The 27910-nt window shown below is 43.6% G+C and overlaps 2 protein-coding genes across 3 annotated transcripts; one reads left to right on the forward strand and one right to left on the reverse strand.

The window, feature by feature from the left end:
* The first annotated feature begins 324 nt into the window (after nucleotides 1–324).
* On the forward strand, nucleotides 325–21143 carry DDX17 (DEAD-box helicase 17). 2 transcript variants are annotated; one of them, XM_075051959.1, is made up of 13 exons: nucleotides 325–695; nucleotides 4955–5105; nucleotides 7169–7268; nucleotides 7407–7540; nucleotides 8294–8359; nucleotides 8655–8796; nucleotides 10877–11037; nucleotides 11126–11298; nucleotides 11620–11730; nucleotides 12211–12272; nucleotides 12667–12726; nucleotides 16975–17214; nucleotides 17899–21143. In XM_075051959.1, the coding sequence occupies exons 1-13, from the start codon at nucleotides 652–654 to the stop codon at nucleotides 18417–18419; spliced, it is 1965 nt and encodes a 654-aa protein (XP_074908060.1). In that variant the 5' UTR covers nucleotides 325–651; the 3' UTR covers nucleotides 18420–21143. The 2 variants fall into 2 exon arrangements, with proteins under 2 accessions (XP_074908060.1, XP_074908059.1); XM_075051958.1 differs by having other exon boundaries at nucleotides 327–695; nucleotides 17896–21143.
* Nucleotides 21144–27910, reverse strand: KDELR3 (KDEL endoplasmic reticulum protein retention receptor 3). Its single transcript, XM_075051975.1, has 6 exons — nucleotides 27757–27910; nucleotides 27421–27555; nucleotides 26475–26575; nucleotides 25776–25934; nucleotides 25201–25453; nucleotides 21144–22012 (listed from the first exon to the last, which is right to left on the reverse strand). Exons 2-6 carry the CDS (start codon nucleotides 27509–27511, stop codon nucleotides 21972–21974), a joined length of 645 nt encoding a protein of 214 aa, XP_074908076.1. The 5' UTR covers nucleotides 27512–27555; nucleotides 27757–27910; the 3' UTR covers nucleotides 21144–21971.

Genomic DNA, 27910 nt, shown 5'->3' on the forward strand with positions numbered 1-27910 from the left:
GCTCTTCCTGCCCTACGCCAGCCTCAATTACGCAGCTGGCGTACGCCGTGTACTTACGTAACGTACGCCTCGGCCTAGGTTTTCCCTACCGTCTAGAAGGGGTTACAGGGTTGACTCTTTGCGTAGCAGACTTTGAGGAATAGGGAGAGCGTTCCTCTCCTCCCTCCCCTCCTCACGCGGGGGCCCGGCTCAAGTAAAGAGCGCTACGCACCTTTCGTATCCTGCCTGCCGCGCGGAGCACTGTTTCGCCAACCGAGTTTAGGGCGTAGTTGGCTTCCGGGAATAGGCGTAGGTATTTTCGAGGGCCGCAGTTTGCGCAGCGCCGGGCCGCCCGTAACGTAACTGAAGCGGGTTGGGGCGGCGGCAGCCATTTTGTGCCGGGAGCCCGGAGGAAGAAGACGCTGGTGTCTCCACACTTCACGGGCCCTGGAGCCGACCGAGAGCCCCGCCGTTCCCTCCGCCGACGTCCAGCGGGTCTCTGACCCACTGACCACCTCTTCTCCTTTTGTATCCCACCAAAGAAGCGAGGTGGCGCAAAGCGATTCCTCCGAGACACAGCCGCCCCTGGCTGGACCGTCTCCCCGTACCCCCAGTCCCTCGCCGTCCCCACGGCCGGCGTTCCGCTGCCTTTCTCCCACCCCTCCGGGTGCGATGAGGGGCTTCGGGGACCGGGGCCGCGACCGAGACCGCGGCGGGTAAGGGGGGAGGGGCAGGCCGGGTCGGGTGGAGGTTGGGGGGGGAGGCTGGCGTGGCGCGGGTCGACACGGCATGGGGTCGGTGGAGGGAGCCGTCCTCCCCCCGCGTTGGGGGCCTGGTGGGGGGAAGGCTGGGGATGAGGAGTGGGGACGAGAGGGGCGCGTTCTGCTTGTGGTATTGGGGGAGCTTTTCCCCCCAAAAAATCTCGGGGGGGGGGGGAGCTGGAGACTTGATTAGTGCAGTTCTGGCAGCAAGGCGGGTTGGTGGGTTGAGGTTTTTTTTTAATTCGGCTTTTCCATCGTTCACGTGTAACCGTGTGTGTCTTGCTTGCACTTCTACGGCCTGCATTCCCCCCCCCCCCGCTTAATTTATTTTCTGCCAGCCCTCTTCTTTACCCTAACCCCCGTCCCCGTCGTCCCCCCCCCCCGTGCAAGCCACGAAGATCTTGGCGGCCCTGGCAAGGGTGGTTGTTGGACAGTCTGCCCTTCTGGTTGTCATTGCTCCTTCTGGACTTAGTAGAAAGATGGCAGTTGGTGAAAGATCTTACTCAGTTGCGCTCCCAGCTTTATCGTGAGAGGAAATGAGATTGAAAACTGCTGCCATGCAGGGGACTTGCATCTTCGGGAGGGTGATCTCGGTAAACATGGCCCTGGACCACACTTAACGAGCATGACCGAGCTTACGTAGCAGTCAGACCAGAGTTGTCTGTGTGGCACTGCAGAGGCCTAGTGCTTGATACTCCTGAATCTGCTATTTAAAGGAGGCTTGGCTTGGAAGAGGTTTTTGCAGGTTTGATTTTTTTTGTTTGTTGTTTTTTTTTTTTTTTTTCTTCTGAGGATGGCAACAGTAAATACAGTGGCATTACAGTATGTAACTAGTTTGAGACTTGAGTTTTTTTAAGGGTTGAAAGTAATAAAGACGTTCATCCCAGGCCTTTTTAAAGAGAAAGTTAGAACTAATTTAGGAGTGGCATTTTATGTCACTTAGATCACAAATAGTTAGGCCTCCATTCTCAAGGATCAACAATAAACATATCATGTGGGTTCTGTTATTCTTAATATGGCAGACTAGATCACAATTAATGAGTCTTCTCTTTTTTTCTTCCTCACCCCCTCTTGCTTTCCTTTCCTTATTGTTTTCCCTCCCCACTGGGAGATTCAGGAATATTTTGTTATATGTTGCAACACATTTTAACATTTAGTTTCTCGTTGTCTGTGGAGAGAGATAGTTGTGTCCTTGCTTTATCTTACACCCACATTTCACGCTCTGAAATTAAAAGATACTTTCATTTTTTTTCACAGAGAGGAGGGTTCTGGTGTTTTTCCACTGTGAGATTTCCAGCCTAGTTTAATGCAAGGACATTGGAGTAAATGCTTTGGCAAGTCTGAGATAGTTCAGACCCCAGCTGTTTTTGGAGTTTAGTGAGTGAGTTTGAGTACGCAGATTTATATACAGTTACTTAAAAGAACACTGGCCAAAGCATTGTCACAACATTTGGCATGCCTTAAAATTGTGTAATTTCATTTATTGTAAATACTTTGATCATAGACGGATGCTTCTTTCTTAGATCAGGGGTTTTGCATAAGGATAAGGAGTGCCTACATGCTTGTTTGTGAAGTTTTTGGACGTTTGCATGGAAAATCATTTTCTTGGCATATTATACTGGAAGCTTTAATGCATTGAGCTTCAGTTTGTTATATATGTCTAGTTAAGGTGTGAAAATATTTGTACCACTGACAACAACCATCATATTTCATAAATAACCTTTATAAAATTTTGGGCCATCCAGCATGCTGGTTAAGGACCATTTGAAAATTTATCACCTTCTCAGTGCTGATTCTTTTGTAGGCTAACCACATACAGGCTTTCTGTTTTCCTCCTGTCAGAAACGAGTTGTAGGTGACTTGTTAGGATGGAAAGTTGTACTGGTTTGCTCTGGAGTGTAACAAATTCACTCGGTTCTGTCCCAGAAATGATGGCACCAGTAATATTAGAGAAGAATGTTTTGAGTCAATCTGAATTTACACTTGAAAAGAGAACTATTGGCAAATCAGTGGAATAATCTTAGATTTAAATCAGTTGAACTGGAATTGGAATCTCATTTTACTTGTAATTGGAATGTAAAGTGTCAGTTACTGCCAGTTTAGTGGATAAACTTCAGCAGAGGCAGTGTTTGAGGGCTGCTGCAGTGCTCACTTCTTTCAGGTCAGTACACAGCTACAGTGTGTTTAAGAGTGGAGAACTGAAACTATGTGACTTCCATGTAAAGCATATCAGTTCTTCCCTCTGGATAGCTGTAGAGCAAATATTCATAGTAGCCGTCTGTTTCAGTGTCCAATCTTGAAATCAGTTCTTCCACATGTTTCCTTTTCTAAGAAACTCATTGACCCTTTGAACCTCTAGTTGACTTCAGTGAGACTATGGGTTTTGTTAGAACTACCTGGATACAGAAATAGTTGTCATTTTGACCTCAAGTTAGCAGGAACAGTAGCAGACATCTTCCATAAAGGTGAATATCCCTGTAAATGAAAATCTATACTTTTTTTTTTTTTCACTTTGTCCTGAAAGAAAATGTAATGCTTAAATAAATTTTGAAGTTGTTTCATAGTCTTTTCACATGACAAAGGTTGCTGGTTATGCAGGCCATCTGGGGGATCTGACAGACATGAGAAAAAAAAGAGATTTTTATAGGAGAGGGAAGAGACTTAATGAAAAAGTTGCAACGAAGCAAACATTTAAAACTTACTTAGCAGGTTTTAAGTTAAATTATATCTACCACACTTAGCTCTTGCAACAACGTAACCCCTTCTTCCTGCTAATATGTTGATTTGAGTTGGGGGGGGTGTTGTTCACTTAAGTACTATAATTTGTAGTTTTCACTGGGAAGTGATTTAAAGAACAAATGTAGTTAATGTCTGAACAGGTAGTCTTGTACTTACGATAATTCAGAAATTTATTTCAGATCTTTATTTTTTAGCAAATCTCCGCCCCCTCTCCCCCCAGTTACTAGTGTAAGAAGATTGTTTTGGGATTTTAATTGCTTTTGGTTTGTTTCATTAACAGTTTTTTATTTACTAGTGGACTGCCTGGGTAAGGTGCAGACACTTTGGATTTGCTGTCTAAATAAAAGTCTTGTTTTAAACAGGTTTTTCTCATTAATTCATGTTTTGCAGAAAGCTGTAGCTTTATTAACCAAAATCTGAATCAGGACAAAATTTGACCTGATAGCTTCTGGAAAAGTACCTTCTGCTGTGTTTGTATGATATTAATGAAAGAGCTGTACCTTTTTTTGTGGGATTTTAAAGTACCTAATTTATAATATTTACAGTAAATAATAATTTTATGCCACTTGGTTTTCAGTTACTCTTACAGATTATTGCCAGAAGCTCATGTTTTGTCTAATGCGTTAACGAGTCATTACAGTTAGTTCTTAACCTTATGAAGTGTATTAAAATTAACTGGGTGAAGAAAACTTATGTGAGAGAGAAAGAGCAGTAACTTCCGAGTTCTTCTGCTAGTTAGGAAATTTTCAGTAAACATTAGCTTCTTACTCTATTTGATTCTTCATCAGGAGCATTTGAGAGGGGATATGATTTTTCCCAGATACTTTTTGGGTTTTTTTCCTGTTAGACTTCGGTTTAAAAAGAAATTATTTTTTTTTTTAATTGCTTCAGTTCCAGAATTACAGGTGGACTTGCAGGCTTGGCTAGACTTGTTTACTTTCTGTTCTTCACTCTTGTTTTTCATTTGAGGCATACTGCTTGATAAGAAAGGAGAGAAGACATAGAGGGGGGAGCAGTGAAGTAGTATTTTTGTGTAAAATTAACCTTGAGAGAGATACAAGGAACTTGCAATTAGAGATTTTTCATATCCCTTTCATCTAACCACGTTATAAGTGTACTGTCAGTTTCAGGAAAAGGTAAGTGCTATAGCTGTACCCACAGTGTTGTTCTGAGGGAGGGAACCTTGAGGTAGAAACCTAGAGACAGGAGCTTTAAAGCAGTCACTTACAGATGACAGTACTGGGAGGAAACTTTAGATGGTTTGGGTTTTAAACCTGACTTAAAGCAGGTTTATGTTATTTCATGAAGTTGTGTGCCATCATAGTGATTGGAGGGGGGTGACTTTTGCTAGAATTTTGTATTCATGTTGTCAACTTGGGGGAAAGAGAGTGGAAGATGCTTAAGAAACCTGCAAATTCCAGAGTAATTAAATACTTTTTTTTTTTCTCCCCCATAATTAACGTTGACATTCCCAGGTTTGGAGCAAGTCGTGGAGGTCCTCTTCCTCCAAAGAAATTTGGTAATCCAGGGGAACGTTTACGTAAGAAAAAATGGGATTTAAATGAACTGCCCAAGTTTGAGAAGAATTTTTACGTGGAACATCCGGAAGTGGCCAGGCTTACTCCGGTAAGTTTTCAGATTCTGTCTGGTCCATTTTGCCTACAACAGAAAGTATCAAAAATGTCACAAGTGGAAAAACTTGTCCTAGGAAGTTTGGGACAGTGTATAGTAGAACTGTCTCCTTATTAAGCTTGTCTGGTGTGTGTGTGTACTCTGGAGGATACCGGTTCTAGTTGCCTTCAGTATTTAACATTAGCAGAGGTGATGCTTCTGCTCTTAGCTGTTTTTATACAAGATACTTTACATTTGGTCATTTGTAATTTGTCATCGTAATTCTTGGTTTAGCTATTTATCCGTGTAGATAAGACTTGGAGAACCTGAGAGTTGCAGTACTGGGGAGGCCTTGAAAGAACTGAAAATAAGGAACTAAGAGTGGCAGAAATACATGTGAAATGTTTGAAAGTAGTATTTTATTGTAATAATTCAGGCTGGAAGAGGCCCTGGGAGATCTCTAGTCTAATCCTCTGCTTAGAGCAGGGCTAACTACAAAACTAGAGCAGGTTGCTTAGTGCCTTGTCCTTTTGAGTTTGAAAATCCCCAGGGATGGGGGAGAGTTTATATCCTCTCTGGGTGGCTGTCCCAGGGCTTGATGTTTCTCATGGTATTTTTTCCCCCCCTAATAATTACTTGCAACATCTTCTCTATAGTGACCCATAGGGTAGTTGAATACAGCAGTTGAATTCCCCTGTTAGTCCTCTCTTTCCCAAGATAAAGAAATCCAGCGCTCCCAGTCTGTCTTCGTACTGCCTGTACTCCAGCCTCTAGCTTTCCCCCCATAATGGACATGCCCTGTTAAAAAAATGTCCTTCTTACATTGGGGGCCCAATACTGGATGTAGTACTCTGTGTGTACTCTGTAGATATAGTAATCTCTCCTTCCTACCCAACTTGAGTCTAGAGTCTTTTTTTCACTCTTTAATGTCTTTTTATATTTAGAAATTAAGAGATTTCATTCTTAACACGAGGAAACAAACCAAATGTTCTTATCCAATTACATAGACTTACAAATCTTTATGTGAAGTGTTCATGAGATATTTATATGGCATAAAGGAATTGAAGGAGGCATTGGCTTTTTAAAGATACAACAATTTGAACTACTGAACCATAGTTAGCATTAGCTGTGTTAGCTGTCTTTGCCTTAGTCAACTAAAAGGATTTTCATGTTTTTCCCAGAGGCTGTTTTCTTTTTTTACCTTTTCTTTCAAGCTTGAGAGATTCTCACAAACAGTAAATTTACTGCTTTGGGTAAAGTGCATGTTTGGTATGGATGTGTATCTTTCTATTGATTTTTAATGAGCATTAGAATAAGGTCATGAATTGCGGAAGCATGTCGCAAAGTGCAGTTGGACTTGCAAGATAACTTAGACAAAGATAAAATACTTTTTCTAATCCTAAAATTATACTTGTGTGGATACACGTTTCAGAAGTATTTTAAGAAGTTAGTTATTTTAAAAAAATTGTAAGGTCTTAGGGTATCATTATGACATTGCCTGGGCTTCTTTCATGCAGAAGAGAAGTGCTGGTTCCAAAAAGATTCCAAGCAGCATTTCTGAGTTGCAAGTTGTCCAGCAAGAGCTATGTATTTAACTACCTCTGGAATGTGTTAATTGAAGCAGGGGGACTGCCCTGCCTTCTGCTTGTTTATTTTGGCCTATTTATTTTGTTCAGTTCTTAGCACTGTCACATAAAATATGTTTCTTACCTGATCCTCTGTTTCTAATCACTTTTGAAGCTGTGGTCATTTCTGGCCTCTGGAAAAAGAGTGTAGTTTCTTAAAAATACTATATTAATACACTTTTTCATTAAAAAGGGCTGGTTGGAAGGAGAGAGACATTAGTCCTTCTAGACTACATAGAGAGCTTATACCTCTGAATGTTGGAGAAGCTGTGTGACAGCTCAATCTTAAAATAAAATCTTTAGGAAAGCAGTGCTTTTTAGATCTCTGTTTCAGTTCAGTTCTCTAACGAAGCTGTTATCCCAAGGTGTGAAGTGAGTTAATAGAAACATGCACTTTAAGTCCCTGCTGACATGCAGCATTTGTCTTTGCTTTTTTTTTCTCCACATAAATAGTATGAAGTTGAAGAATTGCGAAGAAAGAAAGAGATAACAATTCGAGGAATGGAGGGCTGCCCCAAGCCTGTGTTTGCCTTCCACCAGTGTAGCTTTCCGCGTGAGTATTTTGCCATTCTTTAAGATAATGAGGATTACTCAAAACCAATAACTGTTTAGGCCCGTTCTGTTTTCTAAAAGGTCTTCTGAAGCCTCGGTTATCCTTTAAGAAATTTTTTTCTTTTCTTAAAATCTTAAGAGTATGTGATGGATGCCTTGATGGACCAGAACTTCACAGAACCCACTCCAATTCAGTGCCAAGGCTTTCCACTAGCCCTCAGTGGTCGTGATATGGTGGGCATTGCGCAGACTGGCTCTGGGAAGACACTAGCAGTATGTATTCTGCCCTTTTATGTATTTATTTAGTTTTCCTAGTAGCTTTGCAGAAATTACCCATGGCTGCTTGTTAGTAGTTTTGGGGCTTGTCAGTACTACAAGCATAAAGTGAGATGATTACATGTTTCTAAAGCTTGCTTTATTGCACCATGGGTGAGTCTCAACTCAACTAGCTTGTCTTATTCACAGGCATGTATTTTGTGTGCGTCTTTCTTTTTGGATGCTTAGTCACTTCTCTTTGGTCTATCCTTATGTTGTGGTTTAAAGACCAGGATGTGCTCTTTAGCATATTTGTTTTATTAACTGTGCAAGTTAAAATAAAAATGGTTGAGTCTTCAAGGTATACATTCATTTTGTCTGCAGTGGTTAAGAAGGAATTTTATCCTTTATAAAAAGCATTGGTTGGGGCCAAGATTGCTCAATTTTACTAATTTAGACTCCAAATTTTAAATGAGGCTTCTTTTCAGAGGTGCTGAGCATCTATATTTTGTGCTTATGTCAAAGCAGATACAGTTGGTCAGCAGCTCTGAAAATCTTCTGTTCTGTTGGATAAATGCAAGTATCTGTTTTTGTAGAATCCTGAAGTTTATATGGCCAGTGTTTCTTGCTGTCTCTCACATCAGGTGTTGGCTTCTTGAAGGGATGTTGGGGTAAATGGACTCTTGCCGTGATCCGGCATTGTCATGGCAGGAGCTCATTGGCATTGAATATTGAAGTCCTGTGTCTTGACTTAAAGTTCTTCTGTTTTAGTACTTGTTGCCTGCAATTGTTCACATCAACCACCAGCCATATTTGGAGAGAGGGGATGGCCCAATTGTAAGTGCTTGTTGATTTTTCTTCCTTTGTGTGTGTGTGGCATGGCATTGTTAATGAGATGTGTACTTTATTTAATTGGTATAGCAGAATAGTGAGTAGAGAAATGTTTACTGTCACAATGTGAACATCCCACTCAGTTGAAATTCTGTGCAATTGCTGACATAGTCTAAAGATATTTAAATGTTTTAGCTAATAAAGAGCAGATGGTCCAACTTTTGCTTACAGTATCTGTGCGGAGCCCTTAAGTTAGGGATGTGTATGCAGCTTGGCTATCCTGAATTGATTCCTTTTGCAGTGTCTGGTTCTAGCACCTACTAGAGAGTTGGCCCAGCAAGTGCAGCAGGTTGCTGATGATTACGGCAAATGCTCAAGACTGAAGAGTACCTGCATATACGGAGGAGCACCCAAAGGTCCTCAAATCAGAGATCTAGAAAGAGGTAATTTTAAATCAAGTGTTTGCCGTTTCTGGAGGAGGTGGTATTGTAGAATCTCTGTAAAAAATAAAATGATCTTCTTGAAACCTGTTTGGAAGGGGGTGTGTGTGAATGAGCGGCTGTCTCTTTCTCCAGTTACAACGATATTTCATGAAGTAGTTCTCTTTGTTGTATAGTGAGTTACTTGGATATTGGATTTCCTTTCTGTTTTACCTTTGAACTTCCCACTTGTGAAGATCATCAGGACTTAGGAAGAGGAAAAAGAAACTTACCAGAAAGAGAACAGGTTATTTTGAGGAAATGCAGTGGCAGCAGGTTTAAGGAATGATTTTTCTTAAGCCAGATTTCAAGTTTTCTGCTTAGGTTTGTTCTAATAATCAAACTTAATTTCTGAATGTATAGAACCTTCTTTAGACAGTGGTTTTTTGTTTTTGTTTTTGTTTTAAAATTGTTCTTAAGCACTAAGCTCTATTTCTGTTCATGTACCCCGTAATGTTCTGTAACTGCCTCTTTGTACATAGCAAGGGGCTGGATTTGGGAATGATGAGGAACCATGGTTCTACAGCAACCACTGTAACACAGTAGTGCTCCATTTCAAGGACTAGTTACATATAATTTCAAGTGCAGGAATGTGCTGATGGCTTTCATCTTCACTAGATTAAAAAAAATGTAATGGAATTATGTGAAAAGATGTAAGAAGTATTATCAAGGTAAGCTTATTCATATAGATCTACTCAAGAAATCAGAAAGTTTTACTTACTGCTGCAGTTTGCAGAGTCATTATTGAACACTGCAGTAATGGGATAAAGGCATGCATGGTAGAAAGCTGTGGGATAGCTCTGTTCAAGAAAATGGTAGTGCATTCCAATTCAAAAGTAGCATCTTCAGCGGAAGTCAAAGGTTACATGAAGAGACCTTGGGAGGATCAGCTTGGTGGGTTTTTGCACACCTTTCTGGAGTGCTGTAAAACAGGTGTTCTGCTTATGAAGAAAACCCTTTGGTTAGAGGATGTGGGCAGGCTCAGTGCTTTCAGTCCTTTCAGGTGTTCCTGTCTTTGAGTGATTGCTTAGTATTTTCTGCAGCAAAGATTGTTGAATAGATAGAGTCCAGAAAACTTTTTTTTTTTCTCAGTTGTGATCTTTGGAGCATTTAATGAATTTACTTTGGAGGAGTACGCGACTGACAACAGAGATTGCAGTTTATTCAGTCTCCCTGGTAGAGCAATGGCTCCATTAGAAATCTAATTCTTGCATGAGCTTTATAGAAACTAGAAGTATGCCTAGCTTTGTCAGCTCTGAGGAGTCCAGGTTGACACAAAAATGATCTGGGTTGCCACAAAATACTCTGCATCTGTAAGTGCAGCATCAAGAAAGCTGTTGGAGTTTTGCTGTTTTTAACCCCCCCTGCTTCCCTAAACTTACCTTCTGTGGACATTTCAGTGACACTGAAGGACTCGCCTGCAAAATTTGGGAATTGGTGGAGACCAGTCCCTCCTTTTAAGAAATTTATAAATTGCCATACCTGATAGTGGTTTATGAATATTTGAATTCTGGTTTTATGCTAACAAATTCAGGCAGGATGGTTGCCTGTCACTATTGGTGCATAATTACTCAATATTACAGCCTGTGCTTTGGCTTTATATATTTAAAAATCTGACTTGTATAGCAAGAGGAGCACTTCATGTTTGATTAAAATGGGGAGTTTAGCTGGAGTTCACTCTGATTTTTCTGGAGACCTGTCTAGACTGCATAATTCTGGATGAAGGTGGGTCAGGCTTGAGTAGAAGCTTATTTTACTTCTGATTTTTGGACAGCTCTTCACTGGTGTTTTCTGACAGTAAGCTTTTAGCTTCTGTACTGCATTTATTATTCTAATGGCATTGTAACAGTAAATTCAGAATGGAAAAAATATTAAAAGAAACTAGGGCTTCTACTGAAGTGACTCAATCTTTGGTACGAATGAGGGTGGTGCTTTTTTTTTTTTTTAAACAATTTTGCTCTGGAAGGTGATTCATTCTGACTAAAAATACCAATTGACATTCAAATGAAGAGCCTTACTCTTTTTTCCTTATTCTGTTTTGAAGGTGTGGAGATCTGCATTGCTACACCAGGACGCTTGATTGACTTCCTTGAGGCAGGAAAGACCAACCTTCGTCGGTGCACGTACCTGGTGCTGGATGAAGCAGACAGGATGTTGGACATGGGATTTGAACCCCAAATTCGTAAAATTGTTGACCAGATAAGGGTGCGTGAACCTTTTAAAAGGACAGCCTCCTTTGGTTTCCCATTCGAAGTCCAGTACCTTAAATAAATCCGTTTTCCCTTTTTCTTAGCCTGACAGACAGACTCTGATGTGGAGTGCCACCTGGCCAAAAGAAGTGCGCCAGCTTGCCGAGGACTTCCTGCAGGACTATGTTCAGATCAATGTAGGAAACTTGGAGCTGAGTGCCAACCACAATATCCTACAGATAGTGGATGTATGCATGGAAAGCGAGAAAGACCATAAGTAAGCCGATTTTCCTACCATTTCACTCTTTTTGGTTGTACTTAAAAATCTACGTTGCTTTGTAAGCCAAATATGAATTCCAAATAGTGAAGTTATTTATAGTATTATCTAACTTTGAGTGTTACAAAATAAGTAAGTCCTGTAATTAACTACTCGGTTGAGTATATTCTAACCACACCATTGTACAACAGACCTAAATTCTGTGTAAGTGATACTGACTTATATGGATGTGTGTTGTATATGTTCTCAATGTAAGTTGAGAGAGTGCTCTTGTATTCTTGTATATGTGGATATGCATTTTATCTCTCATGTCTATTTTAGACTGATACAACTGATGGAAGAAATCATGGCAGAGAAGGAAAACAAGACTATCATCTTTGTGGAGACAAAGAGGCGATGTGATGATCTCACTCGAAGGATGCGCAGAGATGGGTGATTAGCTTCCCCCCTCCCTCCCCTTGTTTCTAGTGGGAAACAGAAATTGTAATCAAAAGCAGGAAGGTTTAAATGTCCGTGATGCTATTGTTGGGAACAACTTGTGCATTCTTTTCTTGGCTGAATTCAGTCTTGGTTTCCCAGAAGATTGCAGTCCATCAAAGCATTAATGCAAGAGAGACTATTCGTGAGCTGTGCAGCTTTTAGTGTATCAGAATACTGATAGTGTTGGTCGGGACTGTATCAATATAGCGAATGTGATTTGGCTTAGATGGTTGTTTATGTAGGTAGTGGGTTTAACATGCAAGAAGCAAACCAGTATATATGCTAGGTAGGTACAGGCTAGAGGAGGACAGGGAATAAAATATTTCTAAAGTCTTTTATTTTTTGCCTTTTTACTAAAATGCCAACAAAGCTTCCTGTTGCCTTTAATGTATGTACTTTCTGTCTATACTAATGTGCATCTCTGTTTGGCAGTTGGCCAGCTATGTGTATCCATGGAGACAAGAGTCAGCCAGAAAGAGATTGGGTGCTTAATGGTGAGTCCATCACTGAGGGAAGAATAACTTGGGCTGCTGTACATAATTTACTGAGACATGCTTTTCTCTGGTCTTTTTCTTAGTTTTTTTTTTCTCTCTATACCCAATAGATACACTTCAAAAGAACTTTCTTTGCCTTTGTACTGTTAATTTCAGTGCTTATATTTGCTTTTTTTTTTTCCCCTCCTTCTTGACAAAAACACAATGGGAAATTGGCTTAATCCAGAGAGCTGGATTTTGAAAAATAGTTGGCAGGTTATATCCTGACTTGCTGGGGTTTCTGAAATTGACCCATCTTACTTAGATTCTGGAAAATGAGCATTTAGTGTAAATCAAGTTCAGGTAACTTTGTCTTTTTGAAAAATCTTACTTCATAGCATGCTTTGTTTTACAGAGTTTCGTTCTGGAAAGGCTCCTATCCTCATTGCTACCGACGTTGCATCTCGTGGGCTAGGTTTGTACACATAGACCACTCTTGCCTACTGCTGCATATTTTTCTTCTTTGGACTGAAATATGTTTTCTTTTTTAAAAAAAAAAATTTCAAAGCGTGATTTTCCCCCACATGTGAAATACGTTTTTTAACATTAATCTTTTTTTTTTCTTTCATATTCAAAGTCTCTTCCTGCTCCTAATGAACAGGCTTTGGTCTGCAGCAAGGCCTAGGCATGACCAATCGATCGCCAAGAGGGAGAAGAGACGTCCAATTATGCAACCCAACCCTTCCACCACACTCACTTCTTCCCCAAATCCAGCTTTTGTTGCTGGATGGTAGGGATGGATTGCTCTCAGTTCAGAGCGTGTCAGATAAAGTTCAAGTAGGAAGTTATGGGAGAGCATTTCAACAGCAAATAGCTAATATTCTCCCCGTATGACACACCACAGATTTGAATATACCAACCCCAGTGTACATGCATGTTTACCCCACAGATGTATTCACATCTGAGAAAGCACTGCTCCAGATCTTTGGTCTTGACATGTAACCTTCCCTCTGTGTTCCTTCTAGGTAGGACCACTGAGATTATATATGGCCTTTAACGTTGTGTTACCCAAATGTGTAATTGAATCAAAATCGCACAGCTCTATTCTGGTGGTATGAAAATGATCTGTCTGGATGCATCAGTTGTGCCCCCTTTTTTAATAAGCATATTTGTATTGTGAAATACTGTGTGCTAAGCACAGTCCTTATACATCTGCCCACTCTAGAAGAGGACGATGGCTTCTGAAGTGCTCTGAGTTTAATAACAGACATTGAATACTCTACCCTCCCTGAGTTTGGTAGAAGATAAAACTACTTGGGGGTCGATGTCTCATTGTAGTAAATTTTATAGAAAATTACTGCAAATCAGTGCAGGTAAGCTCAGAGAAATCTCTAGTTTGTTAAAAATGTCAGTTATCTGAGCTCTCTGGTTTTTTTAATATGCTGAAAGGGTGGCTGTGCTGTGCATCATGTGGTCACTTTAATACAGGCAGACCATTACTAGACTTGGCAGCCTTTGTTCACACAACCTTCACCCCTCCTTCCCCTCCCCCCTCAAAAAACTGTCCAACACTTCCTCAGAGAGGTGATTACATGGACTTCAGTCTCTGCCCTCTAGGGTCATGTCTGGACCTGTGCAGTTAGAACTTGGGCCTGTTGGGAGAAGGGACTGAGGCCTGAAACCAGTTTGTATGAAAGAGAGCTGCTTTCTCTAGCAGCATTTTTTAAACAGGCTTGCTATGTGCTGGTAGCTTCTTTGTGCATCTTGCCTAGACATTTAAAACAGCCTCACCCCCCTCAAAAAAAAAAACCACTCCCCCCAAAACTACTCAATTGGATAACACTTCAGAAAACAGTCTCCCCACTTCCCATCCTCCACTTCACCTGAGCTAAGGGGGAAAGGTACCAGAGTCTGTTTCTTGTTACTGAACAACATCTCTGCTTGTTTTGGGGCCCTGAGTTTGCTGCTTCTTAAAATAAGTCACTTAACTGGCAAACTTCTGGACGACTTCCTCCAAGATCCTGGAAAGTGAAGGCTTCTACCTAAATAACATAAAACAGGGGCGCGCGCCTTTTGGCTGAGTCACCAGGGCTTTCCCTCTTCCTAATGGAACATTGGTTTCAAAAAAGCTTCTTCCAGGTAAGTTCTGAGTCCCGTAATGACTTCTTTGTGATAATTCCCTGGAGTGAGGTCCTCTCTCTGCACTGATTTTTTTTTTTTTTTTTTACTTTATTTTTTTGTTCAGTCTATTAAACTAAAAACATTGAATTTGTTTTGTTTTGTTTTCTTTAACAGAAGCTTTGATATCAGCTGCAGATCATTCTCAGTGCAGGGGTGGGGGCACATCTACACCGATGGTCTAAACAGCTCTCTAGGCTAGCATGTTTGCTAGTTTATCTCTCCCCTGATTAGTAATGGGAGACTGTCTGTGCCATAGGGTATTCTGATGGTCTGACAAAGGGAATGTTTCCCGGGTAGCTGTCAAAAATGATTTACAGTTTCAATTCTTCATCCTGCTACATTATCTTCTAAAAGCGCAGGAAGATTGTGAGTGTGCGCAAACACTTTGGAGCATGCTAGACTGGAGAAGCCGAGTCTTGTATTTGCTCTGGTCTTATCTTCAGCGAGCTGTGTGCTCTACCAGGACCACTTTCTAGTCTGGAAAACACCCTTGCATTTTCCTCTTCCTGCCTTCCCATTCTTCCCACTCCTTCCCAGTCAAGTCAGTTCCGTCTACATTGGTAGCTACACTTCCCTGTGCTTTCTGCCGGGAAAGCACGTCCTTGTATCCTCTGTGGTAATTCAAGTCACTTTGCTACTGGTGGATGTGCAAAACGGGACTGACTGAGGATCATGTAGCCTGCAGCTTGTCAGACTAGTTACACCCTGGCTGTGAAGATGCAATCTGTCATACGTACTCCTCTCTTTACTTCACTTTCCCTTTTTAAAAAACCTGTTGCATCAAGGACCCTAGCTGGAGACTCGCGCAGCCCCCTGTGAAACCTGCCTTCTCACTCCCTTTTTTTGGTGTGATTCAGGACTTTGGAGTCAGCAAAGACTGAGGAGCCCCCCCTTTGCTGTAATAAGAAACAGACATAAAGTCCCCCTCTTGTCACCACAACCCTCTTGTTTTTATTTTTCCTACAACCCCTTTGAAATTGATGGAGTCTGGGCAATAGATGCAGTCTGACCCTTTGGATGTAATTTTTGTATCTTCATTTTTTTGACAATTGCCCCTAAGAACCCCAAATAGGGGACAAAAAGCGTTGGAGGACCTGAAACTTTTACCTGAACCCAGGTTCTCCGGCGCTTCACAACCAAATGGGGCTACAGAGAAGCGTCTAAGCCAGTTCACAGAGCGAGCGTGTGTGGGGACTTCTCGCTGCCACGGACCCTTGATGCATGCTCCCCGCGCTCCAGTGGTCCCGTGTCAGAGGGCGGAGTTTTCGAAAGGAGGCCGCCAAAAATAAAAGGCAAAGAGACGGGATCGGCTGCAGCGGTTTCCCACAGGAGGAGGGAGTGTGCATCGGTCTGGTAACAAACAGAGAATGTTTCTCTCTTTAAAACAAAAAACGAAAAAACAAAAAAAGGAAAGGAAATCACAAAAATCTGTGTTTTATCTTGGATATTTTCAGAATATTCTTCTTAAAATGCAGATTTTTAATTTTTTTTTTATGAGCTGTTAGGGCACTTACTGTAATACCATGCTTTTTTAAAATATTGTATACTGTAGTAAATAAAATAGGTGCTTTTTGGTACTTAAGGCGCTTTCACTGAAGCGTTACACTAACATTTACTTTGTTTCTGTCCCGTAAGTTTGCAAAGCCGGTCTTCCCACAAGGCGCACAGTTCTGATCCCCTAAATTTTAATAATATTTTGCATACAAAGCAATTTTGATAATTTCATTTCCTGCTTCCATCTGACACTGGAAGTAGGGAATTGCTAATGGAATTCAGGATTGTCCAAATTATGAAAGCTTGCCAGAACTAGACGGAACAGCACGGTGAAGTGTTAGTGCAATGCATTCTGGTGATAACTACAAAGCTGAGTTAAGATATTCTAGGTCTGAATAATTTTTACTGAGTTGGCTGAGTAATACTAATGTAATTGGAGTGTCCTAAGCTTTAGGCTAGGGAAAGTAGTTCGCTGTATTTATTAGGACTGTAAAAGTAAATATTTTTAAGATTGCCTTTTATTTCATGTTACCGAGTGGAAGGTAAGTGATCTCATTACCGTTATTATTTGTTAGACTTCTCCCAACAGAGTAAAAGCTTTATCGTGGCAGTTCTGCCCTTCTTCCACCCCAGTTTGCTCTGTCTGATGGTGGCATTTTCACTTTCCAGATTTTGTTTTTTAAAAAAAAAAAAAGAGTATGAAATTCAATTAGCTTCTTCACAAACATTGGTGTCTTTGATCCAGGAAGACAGATAAATGCATTCCGGGGAGGACGAATTTGAGTACAGGGCAAAAGTGCTTTAAAATTACCTGCTGTTTTTCAGGATGCTGTTCTTTGTTCCTGATGATCTTAAATTTGAGTCTTCTGCTCTTTTGGGATGAGTCTGTCTTGTATTTATTCCATGCAATTACTAACTTTGTATTTTTTTTTCTTATTACTGTCACCTGCATTCGTGCTCCCCACCTTTCGTTGGCACGTCCTCTCTTCTTCTCCCCTTTCCTCAACCCTACCCCTTCACTGTGCTTCGCACCTGGGCACTTCACAAGACGTGGAAGATGTTAAATTTGTGATAAACTACGACTATCCGAACAGCTCTGAAGATTACGTGCACCGTATTGGCCGTACCGCACGTAGTACCAACAAAGGTACTGCCTACACCTTCTTCACACCAGGAAACCTGAAACAAGCCAGGGAGCTTATCAAAGTGTTGGAAGAAGCCAATCAAGCCATCAATCCAAAACTGATGCAGCTTGTGGACCACAGAGGAGGAGGAGGTGGTGGTGGAGGTAAAGGCACATGGGAAAAGGGTTACTACACTGGGAATAGGTTCCCCATTTAGAGGGAGGGAAGATTAGAAGAGGGTAGGGAAGTAGTAAGTGCAAGTCTAAGATAAACAGATTAGCAATAAAGCTGGTTTTTACCCGAGGTCTTGACATGTTACGTAGGTGTAGGATTTCTGCCCAACAGAAAGGGAGTCCACTGTTTTACCTTAGCTGTAGAATTCTTTTTTTCTCCTCATAAGGTTCTCACAGAGCTAATTCTGCTTGAATTAATTCCTTGCAGCTCCTACCTAAGCACAGGCAACAGGATGCGTGTGCATGCACGTGCAAAATTGGTAACAGTGAAGGGATACACTCTTTACGTTCAGGGACTGAGACTATTTTACCTCCTGTTCCCTGAAGGAATAATAAGTTCCCTTATATTTCCAAGTTAGCCCTGAATTTCTTCTGTTTCTTTGTCTCCAAGCACATGCATTAAGAACCCTTTTTGAACTTCCTATTTGCACCTTGAACAAAATGAAGAGGTGTATGCACAGCTGTGCAGGGAAGTTATAGTCAGTCAAAAGAACTTGCTCCTTCTGGCCAAAATTGTGTATGTAGAAGGGGGAGAAAGGGTGGTATAATTGTACCAGAGTTCATTGTTTACAACTTGTTCGTGGTTCTAAATCTTAATATATCCATCGCCAGGAGGTCGTTCTCGTTACCGAACGAGCAGTTCAGTAAACAACCCTAACCTGATGTACCAGGAAGAGTGTGACAGGAGGCTCCGGGGAGTGAAAGAGGGCCGGAGAGACTCAGGTGGCTTCAGAGACCGTGAGCGTGGTGACAGTTATGCCAACGGAGCCAACAAGACCTATGGCAGTGCCTACGGGAGCCCAAATTCTGCTTTTGGGGCAGCACAGAGCCAGTATGGTTACACTCAAGGGAGCTATGGAGCAGCTGCCTATGGCACGAGTGGCTATGGCACTGCAGAGTACAGTGCTAGTGGCTATGGTGCCAGCACCACAGCTGCCACCGCTGGGAGAACCTCACAGAGCACTACCCAACAGCAGTATGCAGGGATGGTGGGGCGCTCGGGCCAGCAGCCACAGCCGCTCATGTCACAACAGTTTCCGCAGCCCCCTGCCACTAACGTGATGGGCTATATGGGACAGACTGCCACCTACCAGTATCCACCCCCTCCCCCGCCCCCTCCCCCCTCACGCAAATGAGACCACTCGCCCGCTGGCGACCAGTGTAGACCTCTTGCATTTAAAGGAACCTTTTCTTTCTCTTCTTTCCCATTGTGATGTCTCTCTCATGCAGGTTAGACTTAGAATTCACCATTCAAATCCCTCGAGCCCATCAAAAATGGCCCCCAGTCCACATTACTGACCCTGTCCTCTTTTTTTTTCCTTTTTTTTTTTTTTTTTTAAGAGATATATATAGTTGACTGGAAAATTTATTATTTTTTGTCTTGCATGTTGAGGAAATTGGAAATTTTATTTTCTCTAAAAGAAATGGGTATAAGGCAGATAGGTCCCAGCTCGATCATCTTGGTGTCTAAGGTTTGTGTAAAAAAAACTTGCTTTTGAGGGGAGGAAGTTTCTATTCTGTAACACATTAACTTAATTTCAGGAAGTATCAAGAGAGGTGGGAAACTTTGGGGAGCCAAAAAGCACTTCATTTAAAATGATAAATGCAAGGGAGCAATGCTCACTTCTCCTAATCTTAATTTTTTTTTTTTTTTAAATAGCTCACTATTATTGCTTGTAATCTTATCGTAGGTGAGTTTCTATAGGAAAACTCTGCTCATTTGTCTGAGCTGGGCGGTGTTCAGAGTAATGCCCCAGTTACATTGGCGTTTTCTGCAGGTCTGGAAGCAGTGGCCCCATCTTCTGGTACCTGTAGCAGCCTGCAGTAGGGAAGTTGGGATTAAAACCCCAGTGTCAGAGACCAAACCTGTCTTGGGTTCAATACCTGAAAACCAGATAGTCACTGTAGGTACCGCTGCTATAATGTTTAGCCAAGTAAGTTCTTTCCCTACGATTGTTAAATTACAGCATTGTGAACACAGGGAGCCTGGTTATCCTTAAATTAGTTTCTGCTCTCAGATTCCTATTGTTGGGTTTGTTGAGAGAAGTCTTATTTGAGAGCCCAGAAACTAACCACAACTGAGATGATGAACAGCATATCTCGTTTGTCTGTCCTTCATGAACAAACTACCTTTTGGCAAGGGGAATGTTCTGAATGCCGCTATGCTGAATAAAATGTGACAGAGTTTTCCACACTTAAATTTAAGAGGTTTGAATAGGGTGGGCTGGGGGTGGGGGGGTGGGGGGGTGCAAGGGGAGGAAGGGAGGAGGAGGAGATTGCCTGGAATCTCCTTTTCATGAGGTAAGCGGTGAGCTGATTAGTGCATCTTGATTCTGAAGCTTTATTTCTTTCGTACCTTGCTCTGACTATTGCTTTTTCTGGCTTTTGAGTGCATTTCCCTGCTCCATTGGTCCCTTTGAGCTGAGCTCTCGCAGGTAGGTAGCATTTTAGAAAATGTTAGAGAAGAGTGAAATTTTAGTAAATACGTAAATAAAACTTGTTTATTTTACAGGCTAAGGTGGGTGTGAGGGGGTTTCCCCTTTAGTAAAGCATGTTGTTGACTTGTTATTTCTAATACCAGACGGTTCAGAGACAGTAGATTTTAACAGGAGTTGGCTGCTCTTGATCTGATAATACGACAAAAGAATGGATACATCTCCTGGGTTGTGAGGCATAATCTTTGCATTATGAGAGTGCAGGGTTTTGTGTTTTGGTTTTTTTCTGTTGGCATTCTTGCATATGGATGAACAAGACAGCCCACTCCTTCTGTAGCAGAGTGGAACTTCTTATAGCCCAGGAAAGGAGCTTGCTTATACAGAAATTACTTCTTTTTCTAATTTAATTTCTTCCCAGAGTAAAATTTTGGGGGATGAATGTGCTTGCCTTTTTTTTTTTTTTTTTTTTTTTTTTTTTTTTTGTGTGCAGTACACAGGTAGGTTGCTGACACAGAGGGAAAAGGGAGGGATCTTCCAGAACCTCGAGTCCCTCATCCCATCTTCTAATTCCAGTGCTTGGGCAGGAAGTTCCTTTGCTTGTGTTAAGTGAAAGCCAGAAGCATTTCGTTTATCCAGGCACTGACTGATTTGTCTTTGGCCTCCCTCACAAGCAAATGTAGAGCTCTTTTTTTTTCTTTTTCTTTTTTCTTTTTTTTTTTTTTTTTTTTAATTTGCGAGTTCAATGCAGAAATGTGTTTGAGGGTTGTAGGAGTAGGACATCTTGCTGACTGGCTTTAAAAAAGGGTCTCTGGACCGCCAAAGCTGCCTTATAGTCTGCTATAGCTTTCATTTCTTTTGGGAGGGACTTGTGCACATGTAAACATCTACGCCAAGTCTTGCAGTGCTTTATTGCCATTGAGGTCAGCTGAAGTCCAGGGTCTCTGTTCAGTTCAGAGTGTTAACCAGATTGTTGAATGCATAAATGCACCGTGGCATGTGCTGCCCCTGTCCCACCTGGTGCTCGCTGCTCTGTTCCATATACCAGCTGGAGGGCCCTTGTTGATAAAGCATTAGCGTCTAGTATTGTTTGCGTTGTTTTCAATCTGTAAAAGTTTGTGGGAGTGTCAGATGAGTTGGGTGTCTCCTCCCCTCCCACTTCCTGAAGCAATTTACTGTTTGGACTTCTCTGAACAATGGAAGGGTTAGTGGCTTTGTGTGGGATCAGCATCTTGTTTCACACACCTGCTGGTCTCTGAACACATTCCTGTTGTATTAATGAAGACTTGAATTGAGAGATTAATAGATCTGTGGTGTTCAGACACAGGATACTAAGAGCTATGTTACTATTCTTAGTTTGTAAATTGTCCTTTTGATACCATCTTGTTTTCTTTTGTAGGTATAAATAAAAACACTGTTGTCAATAAATTGTGAACTTTGTCTTTATTTTTAGAGTGTAAAGCTGTCTTTGCCCCCGTTCTTCCCAGTTCTTAAAAAAAGTCAAATTCAAGGAGTTGGAAACACCTGTTGGCAACCCACTGAATTTTAATTGAAACAGTCCCCATTTGTAGAATACGAGGAACTGTCACTGAAAGTGAGTGGGGAGGATGTTTGAATACTTGTGGAATCGGAAGATTCCCGTCATTTGAAGGGAATGTATTTTTCTGGAATGTTAGAGGACGTGAATAGAATGAGGGTCAGGCAGAGTTAACTTTCAGGAGGATGTTAGTTCACACAGAGCCAACAGTTTGTAGTGTCTGCTGTTTCAGATGTGGCCACGTGTGAAATGGGTCAGTGGCCTTTGTGTTTGTTATCAGACTTAATGGTACTATGTTCCCTTTCCCATATGTTATCAGACTTAATGGTACTATGTTCCCTTTCCCATAGGCGCTCGTTAAAGGGCTGAAGGTCTAAAGGTAGTGACAGTTTCCCTTACGCTCCTTGTGCTGCCTCAGGGTCAAAGTAGAGGTGTGTTTTGGAGGTAGATGCTGGGAAGAGCCGGGAGAGAATAATTTGCGCTACTTCAGTATCGGCCAGCACTACTTACTAGCACCAAATTCAAGTAAGAAAAAATAAAAACATGGAGGGAAAGTCTCATGGATGCAAAGCGTATCAGCTTTCCAGGCCTCGTTGTCTTCCTGGCACGGGAGTAAAACTCAGCAGAACCATCCGTTGGTCAAAAAGGGCCAGGAAAGGAAAGCTGTGGTCTTAAGAGCTTCATCTTTGGAATTTCTTGCATTGTCTGTGGAAACGTCTTCAAACGGGCATGGGAAGACTTAGCTTCTTTCCTTTTAGGACTGTGCAAAGAGAAAGAGAAGGTAAGGAACTTGGGGGAATTAAACTGTTTCATTGTTTCAACGAGGTTTTGTTTTTGTTTTTGTTTTTTTTGAACTTGCTATTCAGAGTGCTAGATAGTGGGTTGCCAGGTTTGCAAGTGGCAATGAGATCATGGCTATCGCATAGACCTCCTTGGGCATCCTCCATGTGCTACTGTAGGCTGGTAGGAATAGAGCTGTGCTGTCTTCAGGTAATGCAACTGCTTGTCGTCACTTACATCTATGCTAACAGCTCCAGAGAATCCTGTTCATTGTGGAAGGAGCATCTAGGAGAATTTAGCGAGACGGTAAAATTAAGGAATCCTGAGAACAGGAGAATTTGTGATCCTTAATGGGAGAGAAGCACTTCAGAATTGTTTCTAAGGGGGAAACCACAACCTATTTGTTCTCCTTTATGCTAAAGGAAAAGGTTCTTGTTTCCTCTTCCAGGGTTAGTTTTGCATAGACCCTCTTAATTTCCCCCATTTGTGTACTACCCCATGGTGTAGTATGGGGTCTACTGTGCTATCCCTAGTGCTTTCCCCCTCCTTTTAACAGAGAACACGGCCTGAATAAATAAATGGTCCGTGGCCAGACCCCCCTGAGCCTGCCCCATCTCGTCTGATCTGGAAGCTGGGATGGGAGGCCTCTTGGAAATAACCAGGGACCCTTAGGTGAGGTGGACGGAGAAGCGGCTGCCCTGGCAGCGTGGTGGTCAGCGGTGCGGAGTCCAGCTGTCGGTCTGGTACTGGTGGTGTACCCTGGGGGTGGGTGCTGGGGCCCGTACCGCTCAACATCTTTGTTCGGTGCCGAAGGGAAGGGCAAAGTACGCTCTCGGTTATCTGCTGGTGATACGCAACGGAGGGGAGTGGCTGATAACACCCGACGGGGTCAGAGGGATGTGCTGGGTTGGAGAAATGGGCTGGCGGGGACCTCGTGAAGGTCAGCAAAGGGCAGTGCCATGTCCTGCCCCTGAGTGGAACAAACCCCTGCACCAGTAGGTGCTGGGGGGGCTGCTCAGCTGGAAAGTGGTTTGGGAGGAAAGGCCCTGGGTGTGCTGGTGGGTGCCAAGCTGAACACGAGCCGGCGATGTGCCCTCGTGAGCTGCATCGCCGGCAGGTTGGGGGACGTGGTCCTGCCTCTCTACGTGGCCTTGGTGAGGCCACAGCTGGAGCGATGGGTCCAGCTCTGGGCTCCCAGTACAAGAGACAGGGACGTAGTGGAGCAAGTCTGGAAAGACCGCGAGGATGGTTAAGGGTCTGGAGCATCCGAAGAGACTGCTCAGCCAGGAGAAGGCTGAGGGGGGGATCTTGCCCATGTGTGTAAATGCCTGATGGGAGGAGGAAAGGTGACAGACCCAGACTCTGCTTAGGGTGCCCAGTGACGGGGCAAGCGGCAATAGGAAATTCCACTTAAGAAAAAATATTTTACAGTGAGGGTGGTCAGACAGCGGTACAGGTTGCACAGAGAGGCTGCGGTGCCTCCATCCTGGAGAAGCTCAAAACTTGACTGGACAGGACCTTGAACAACCCGCTCTAGGTGATCCTGCTGCAAGCAGGGGGGTGGATTAGATGATTCCCCCTGGTGGCTCCCAACCTCACCCTTTCTGTGAAATACAAGCTTGTGGGAGCTGAAAGCTTCCTCGGAATGTCTTTCAGGTCCTTGTGTTAAAGAGAAAGGAGCTTATCTAGTTTTGAAAACAAGATAAAGAGAAGTTGCATTCTATAAAAATCCCTTTACAATGCTTTGGTATAGGCTCTGAAGTCTTATTAAATACATTTCTTTATATAACACATTTTTGCTTTTTTTGCAGCATCGCTGCCCTTTTGTCTGAGCTCTTCGGTGTTAGAAATGTTTTGAAAAGATGTTTTTTTGCAAGAGTATAAGAGAGATGCAACCTGCTATAATATTGCTGGTTTTTGTAAGTGACTGCAAAGCATTTGCATATCTTCAGACACCTTTTGTCTCCCATGATTCAGAACATTTGTATAAAGGGTGAAAAAAAAAAAGCAATTCTCTTCCTGCTGCGATGTCCCAGGGACAAATGTTTTTTCTTCTGCCTCCTGTATCATCTAAATTTTGCAGCTCTATCACTAACGATGCGAGACTGAAAGCCAGCAGTTGTTTTTTTCCCCCCTTTTGTTCCACCATCCCCAACTACAAAGGGTATGGATTTCTCACAAAATACAGGACACAGGACACATGAACTGAGCGAAGCTAAAATGGGAATTAGTTTAAAAAAAAAAAAAAAGGAATTGACGTAGAGCACCTTGATGGCAGTTTCACAAAGTACTTTTCTGGCTACAAAAATGTTTTAATGACGGAAGGAAGTCTTCGTCTGCCAAGGCCAGCCACCTGCTCAGTGCTCCTGTCACCTCTCTGTCAGCAGGTATATTGCATGAACCTACCAGAGATTCATCCCTTGAAACATTAAATGCAGGCCATCGCTACTGCTTTTGGCAGACTAATTCGGGAATGTGAAGAAGGAAGAAAATATTTGTTCACTTGGCTAGATTTCATCAAATTCCATCCTCCTCAACAGAAAAGTGTTTCAAAGCATACTTCAGCCTCAGCAAACCACAGCGTGTTCTGCTGGATTTTATGCCCTTGATACACTCGTTAGCTCTGGTATGTAGCCATTTACCAAAGCACAGCGCTGAAGTCGAAGGGGTATCTGATTTTGGGATACAGAAAGGGGTGTCTTGTCCCTGCAGCTGCCTGTCTTCCTACAGAATCAGTTCTTGAGCATGTTACATCTTTTCCATCAAAAGAAAAAGTAGGCTTAATAATATCTCCATATGTCTGTGGTTGCTTTCTCAGGTACATTCTCTGCCTACAGCTAGTTTTTTTTTTCCCCCTCAGAGTTTTTTTGTGTGATTCATAATCTTTCAAGATGTATGTAGAATTGAATATACCTCAGTTCCCAAGGTGGGGTTAAACTAGGCTTAGCTCTGGTTTAATTTCTGCTTTGTTTGACATGCACGTCTAGAGCCTTAGAGCAGAGACTCTCATCTGCATTCAACAGATACGGTATTTAAACTGGATTTTAGGTGGATAACATGCATCGCAAATACAGCAAAGAATAAAATCACATAAGAATTAATGCATGGCAAGCTGCAGCTCCACCGTACGTTGCAAGAGTGCCGAACGAACATTTCAAATTTACCTACCTTTGGTAACGTAGAGATAGAAGAAGTCACAGTAGAAGATGGTTTGTACCACCCCGGAAACTACAGCGATCTGGTCGTAGAAATTTTCCGTGTAGTAACGCCAGACCCAGTTGGCAATGTAGAGAGCGCGGTAGAGGCCCAGGAAGAAAAGGTAGTGCGTCGTGATGGTCTCCGCTTCCCCCGTCTTGCTGATCATGAAGAGCTGAGGAAGGATAGCCACGGACTCCAGGTAGATGGAGAAGGTCCAGAGTATCTGTGAGATGCAAAACGAAGGCAGTGGAGAGTCTTGGTGCTGGTTAATATGCGTTAAGACCTAAAGCTTTTCATTTGGCAGAGCACTGATGTGCGAGCGGGTTGAGTGGTGCTGCTGGGGTTGGGGAGAAAGAGCCTGCTGTGCTGGAACTGAGAGGAGACAGCGCTGAGCTGCTCTATAGATGGTGCGGTCTTCAAGGCCTGCCAACCTTGCCTTTCCTGCCTGCTTTTGCTGTTAAAAATCTCAGCTGTTCAACATGCTGCTCACTCTGCTGCCTGGTGTCAGGCTGCTGCTTCCCATTCCTGCCTCAGGTTTTCCTTACCTCCAAGGGGGTGAAGCTGTGGTTCTCCAGAAACGACAGGCCTGTGACAGGGACCAGCAGGAACTCGAGGCGAAAGGAGTCATTCTCGCTGTCAAACGTTTTCCGGAATTTCACGTAGATCATGTACACGGTGATGTAGGCACATATCAAAAAAATGACCTGGGGGAGGGAAGGGAGATGGCGAGACCTTACCTGCAGTTCCACCTTCTGTGCTTGAGGAGGGGACGGCTTTGCTAAAGTCAGGGATCTGTTAACCCGGTTCTGGTGGGGCTGTGCCAGGGTGAGATAGTGGTGAATGCTTTTTTTGCGCTGGCTTGTGGATTGACTTCTGCTGGAGATAGTCCAGCGGTCAACTAAAGATGGCCCCACCATGAGGATCACACTTGTTTGAGCCTCTAGGGCTCTGTGTAGAGGCTGGCTTGGTGGCAACCGTCTGTTAACGCTCCTGCTGTGCCAGGGCAGCCAGACTCAATTCACGGCGTCTCGTTCTGGTTTTGGTGGTACTAAATGTGACGGGCTCAGCTCGCTCACTGACTGTGGTGAGGGGTTTTTTTAGTCAATGGAGGGCCAGTGACAGCAAAGGAAGCATCTTTATCCACCCTTCCTGGCTGAAAAACTAAGTGACCGCATACCCTCACCTCCCCGAGAAGCCACGGCGAGCTGAGGGGAACCTCTGTTTCTGCACTGCCCTCTCCTTACCTTCATCACAGTGTTGTAGATGGAGATGAAGGTCGTGAACAGGTCCAGATAGCGGGTTGTGAAGACGAGGGCGAAAAGAATCTGACTCTTCCCAGAGATACCTGGCACGGCAGGGAGAAGAAAGGAAGGTAAAGCAGGTGAGAGGAAGGTCCCTTAGGATGGTGGTTTCCCCTTACACCTTCTTTGGAAGTGGTCTTATGTACGCATGTTGCTGGGTGGGCACGTTCACCGCTTTGGCCAATACTGTCACCAAAACGCCTTTCTCTTCCCTCCCTCGCCCCCTCCGCCTGCCCACCGCGCCAGGGGTTGTGTGACGTGACATCTGCCGCTCGAGGGAAGAGCTGCGGGATCAGGGACCAGCCCAGGGATGCTGATGGAGCTTAGTCATCCCTGGCAGGGAGATGTAGTCAGACCCCCCATTTCTCTACCCGTGATAACGGCCATGGTGCTGCAGCCCAGCCCCAAAGGCTCTTGGGGAGGAAACCATGAATTCTGAACAAAATCCTCCTGTGGGAAGCTGCTGCCCTGGTTTCCTCGCCCAGGGCTGGGGCAGCCTCTGGTACCTGCCCACCCGCTGGCAGAACCTCCGACCTAAAGCAGCTTTCTTTGCGGATTGTTAGTTTTGGTGCCGCCGCAACTTCTTGCACTCATTTTCCGACTCCCTCCGGCCTTGCTGCCTTCTCCTTCGCTTCACCGCCCCGAGACCATCACCTGCCCGAGGCCGTGCGCCTTGCCACATCACATCCTTCCAACGCAGCCCTCTCGTCCTGGCAGGGAGACCTCCCGGAGGAAGAGGATGCCTTCCTTTGGACAGTCCGCTGGAGAGGGCTGCCAGCTTGTGTGGGCTATTGCCAGCCTTTCCAGTACCCGTTTTCCTTGCACCCCTCGCCGAGCCACCCTCCAAGAAGAGCCCCCCCCTCCTTTCCCGGGGCGTGGGAGCACTCACCGGCGCAGGACTTGGACTTCAGGATCTTCAGCAGGAGGATGATGATGGCCAGCAAGTGGGAGACGTCCCCCAGGATGCGGAAGACGTTCATGGTGCCGGGGGGGCTCGTCTGGGGCGAAGGGAGCGGGGTGCTTTCTGCGGGCAGGGAGAGTGAGAGCAGGGAGGTTTTCCTCCCCGAACCTCGATCGAGCAAACGCTTTCCTCCAGCTCAACTTTCCTTTTCCCCCAATTACAGAGCCCTCTCTTCTGGCAGAGAAAAGTTCAGGCTCCCCTCTCCCCTGGCTGCGAGAGCCTTTCCCCTGCCAGGCTCTCAAGCTGGATGTCTCCCTTGCTTACTTTTCCCCCAAGGTGGATTTTTCTCTATCTCCTCTCCACCCCAGGGCCTTCCTTTCCCTGCTTGAGGCCGAAAGTTGGGGTTTGTCGCCTGGAGAGCCCCAGGCTGAGCCTGCTGAGCAGCCCCGAAGCCAGCGCTGGGTGACGGTGACGTGGC

The sequence above is a fragment of the Buteo buteo genome, chromosome 19, assembly GCF_964188355.1.
Source record: "Buteo buteo chromosome 19, bButBut1.hap1.1, whole genome shotgun sequence".
Lineage (NCBI taxonomy): Eukaryota > Metazoa > Chordata > Aves > Accipitriformes > Accipitridae > Buteo > Buteo buteo.

Coding starts and splice junctions, on each gene's coding strand:
- DDX17 (XM_075051958.1), top strand. CDS start 652: ATGAGGGGCTTCGGGGACCGGGGCCGCGACCGAGACCGCGGCGG. Junction 11,038..11,125: donor AAATTGTTGACCAGATAAGG/GTGCGTGAACCT, acceptor CCTTTTTCTTAG/CCTGACAGACAGACTCTGAT. Junction 17,215..17,895: donor AGGAGGAGGTGGTGGTGGAG/GTAAAGGCACAT, acceptor ATCCATCGCCAG/GAGGTCGTTCTCGTTACCGA.
- KDELR3 (XM_075051975.1), bottom strand. CDS start 27,511: ATGAACGTCTTCCGCATCCTGGGGGACGTCTCCCACTTGCTGGCCATC. Junction 25,454..25,775: donor ACAGCTTCACCCCCTTGGAG/GTAAGGAAAACC, acceptor TGCATCTCACAG/ATACTCTGGACCTTCTCCAT. Junction 22,013..25,200: donor CTATCTCTACGTTACCAAAG/GTAGGTAAATTT, acceptor CTCTTTGCACAG/TCCTAAAAGGAAAGAAGCTA.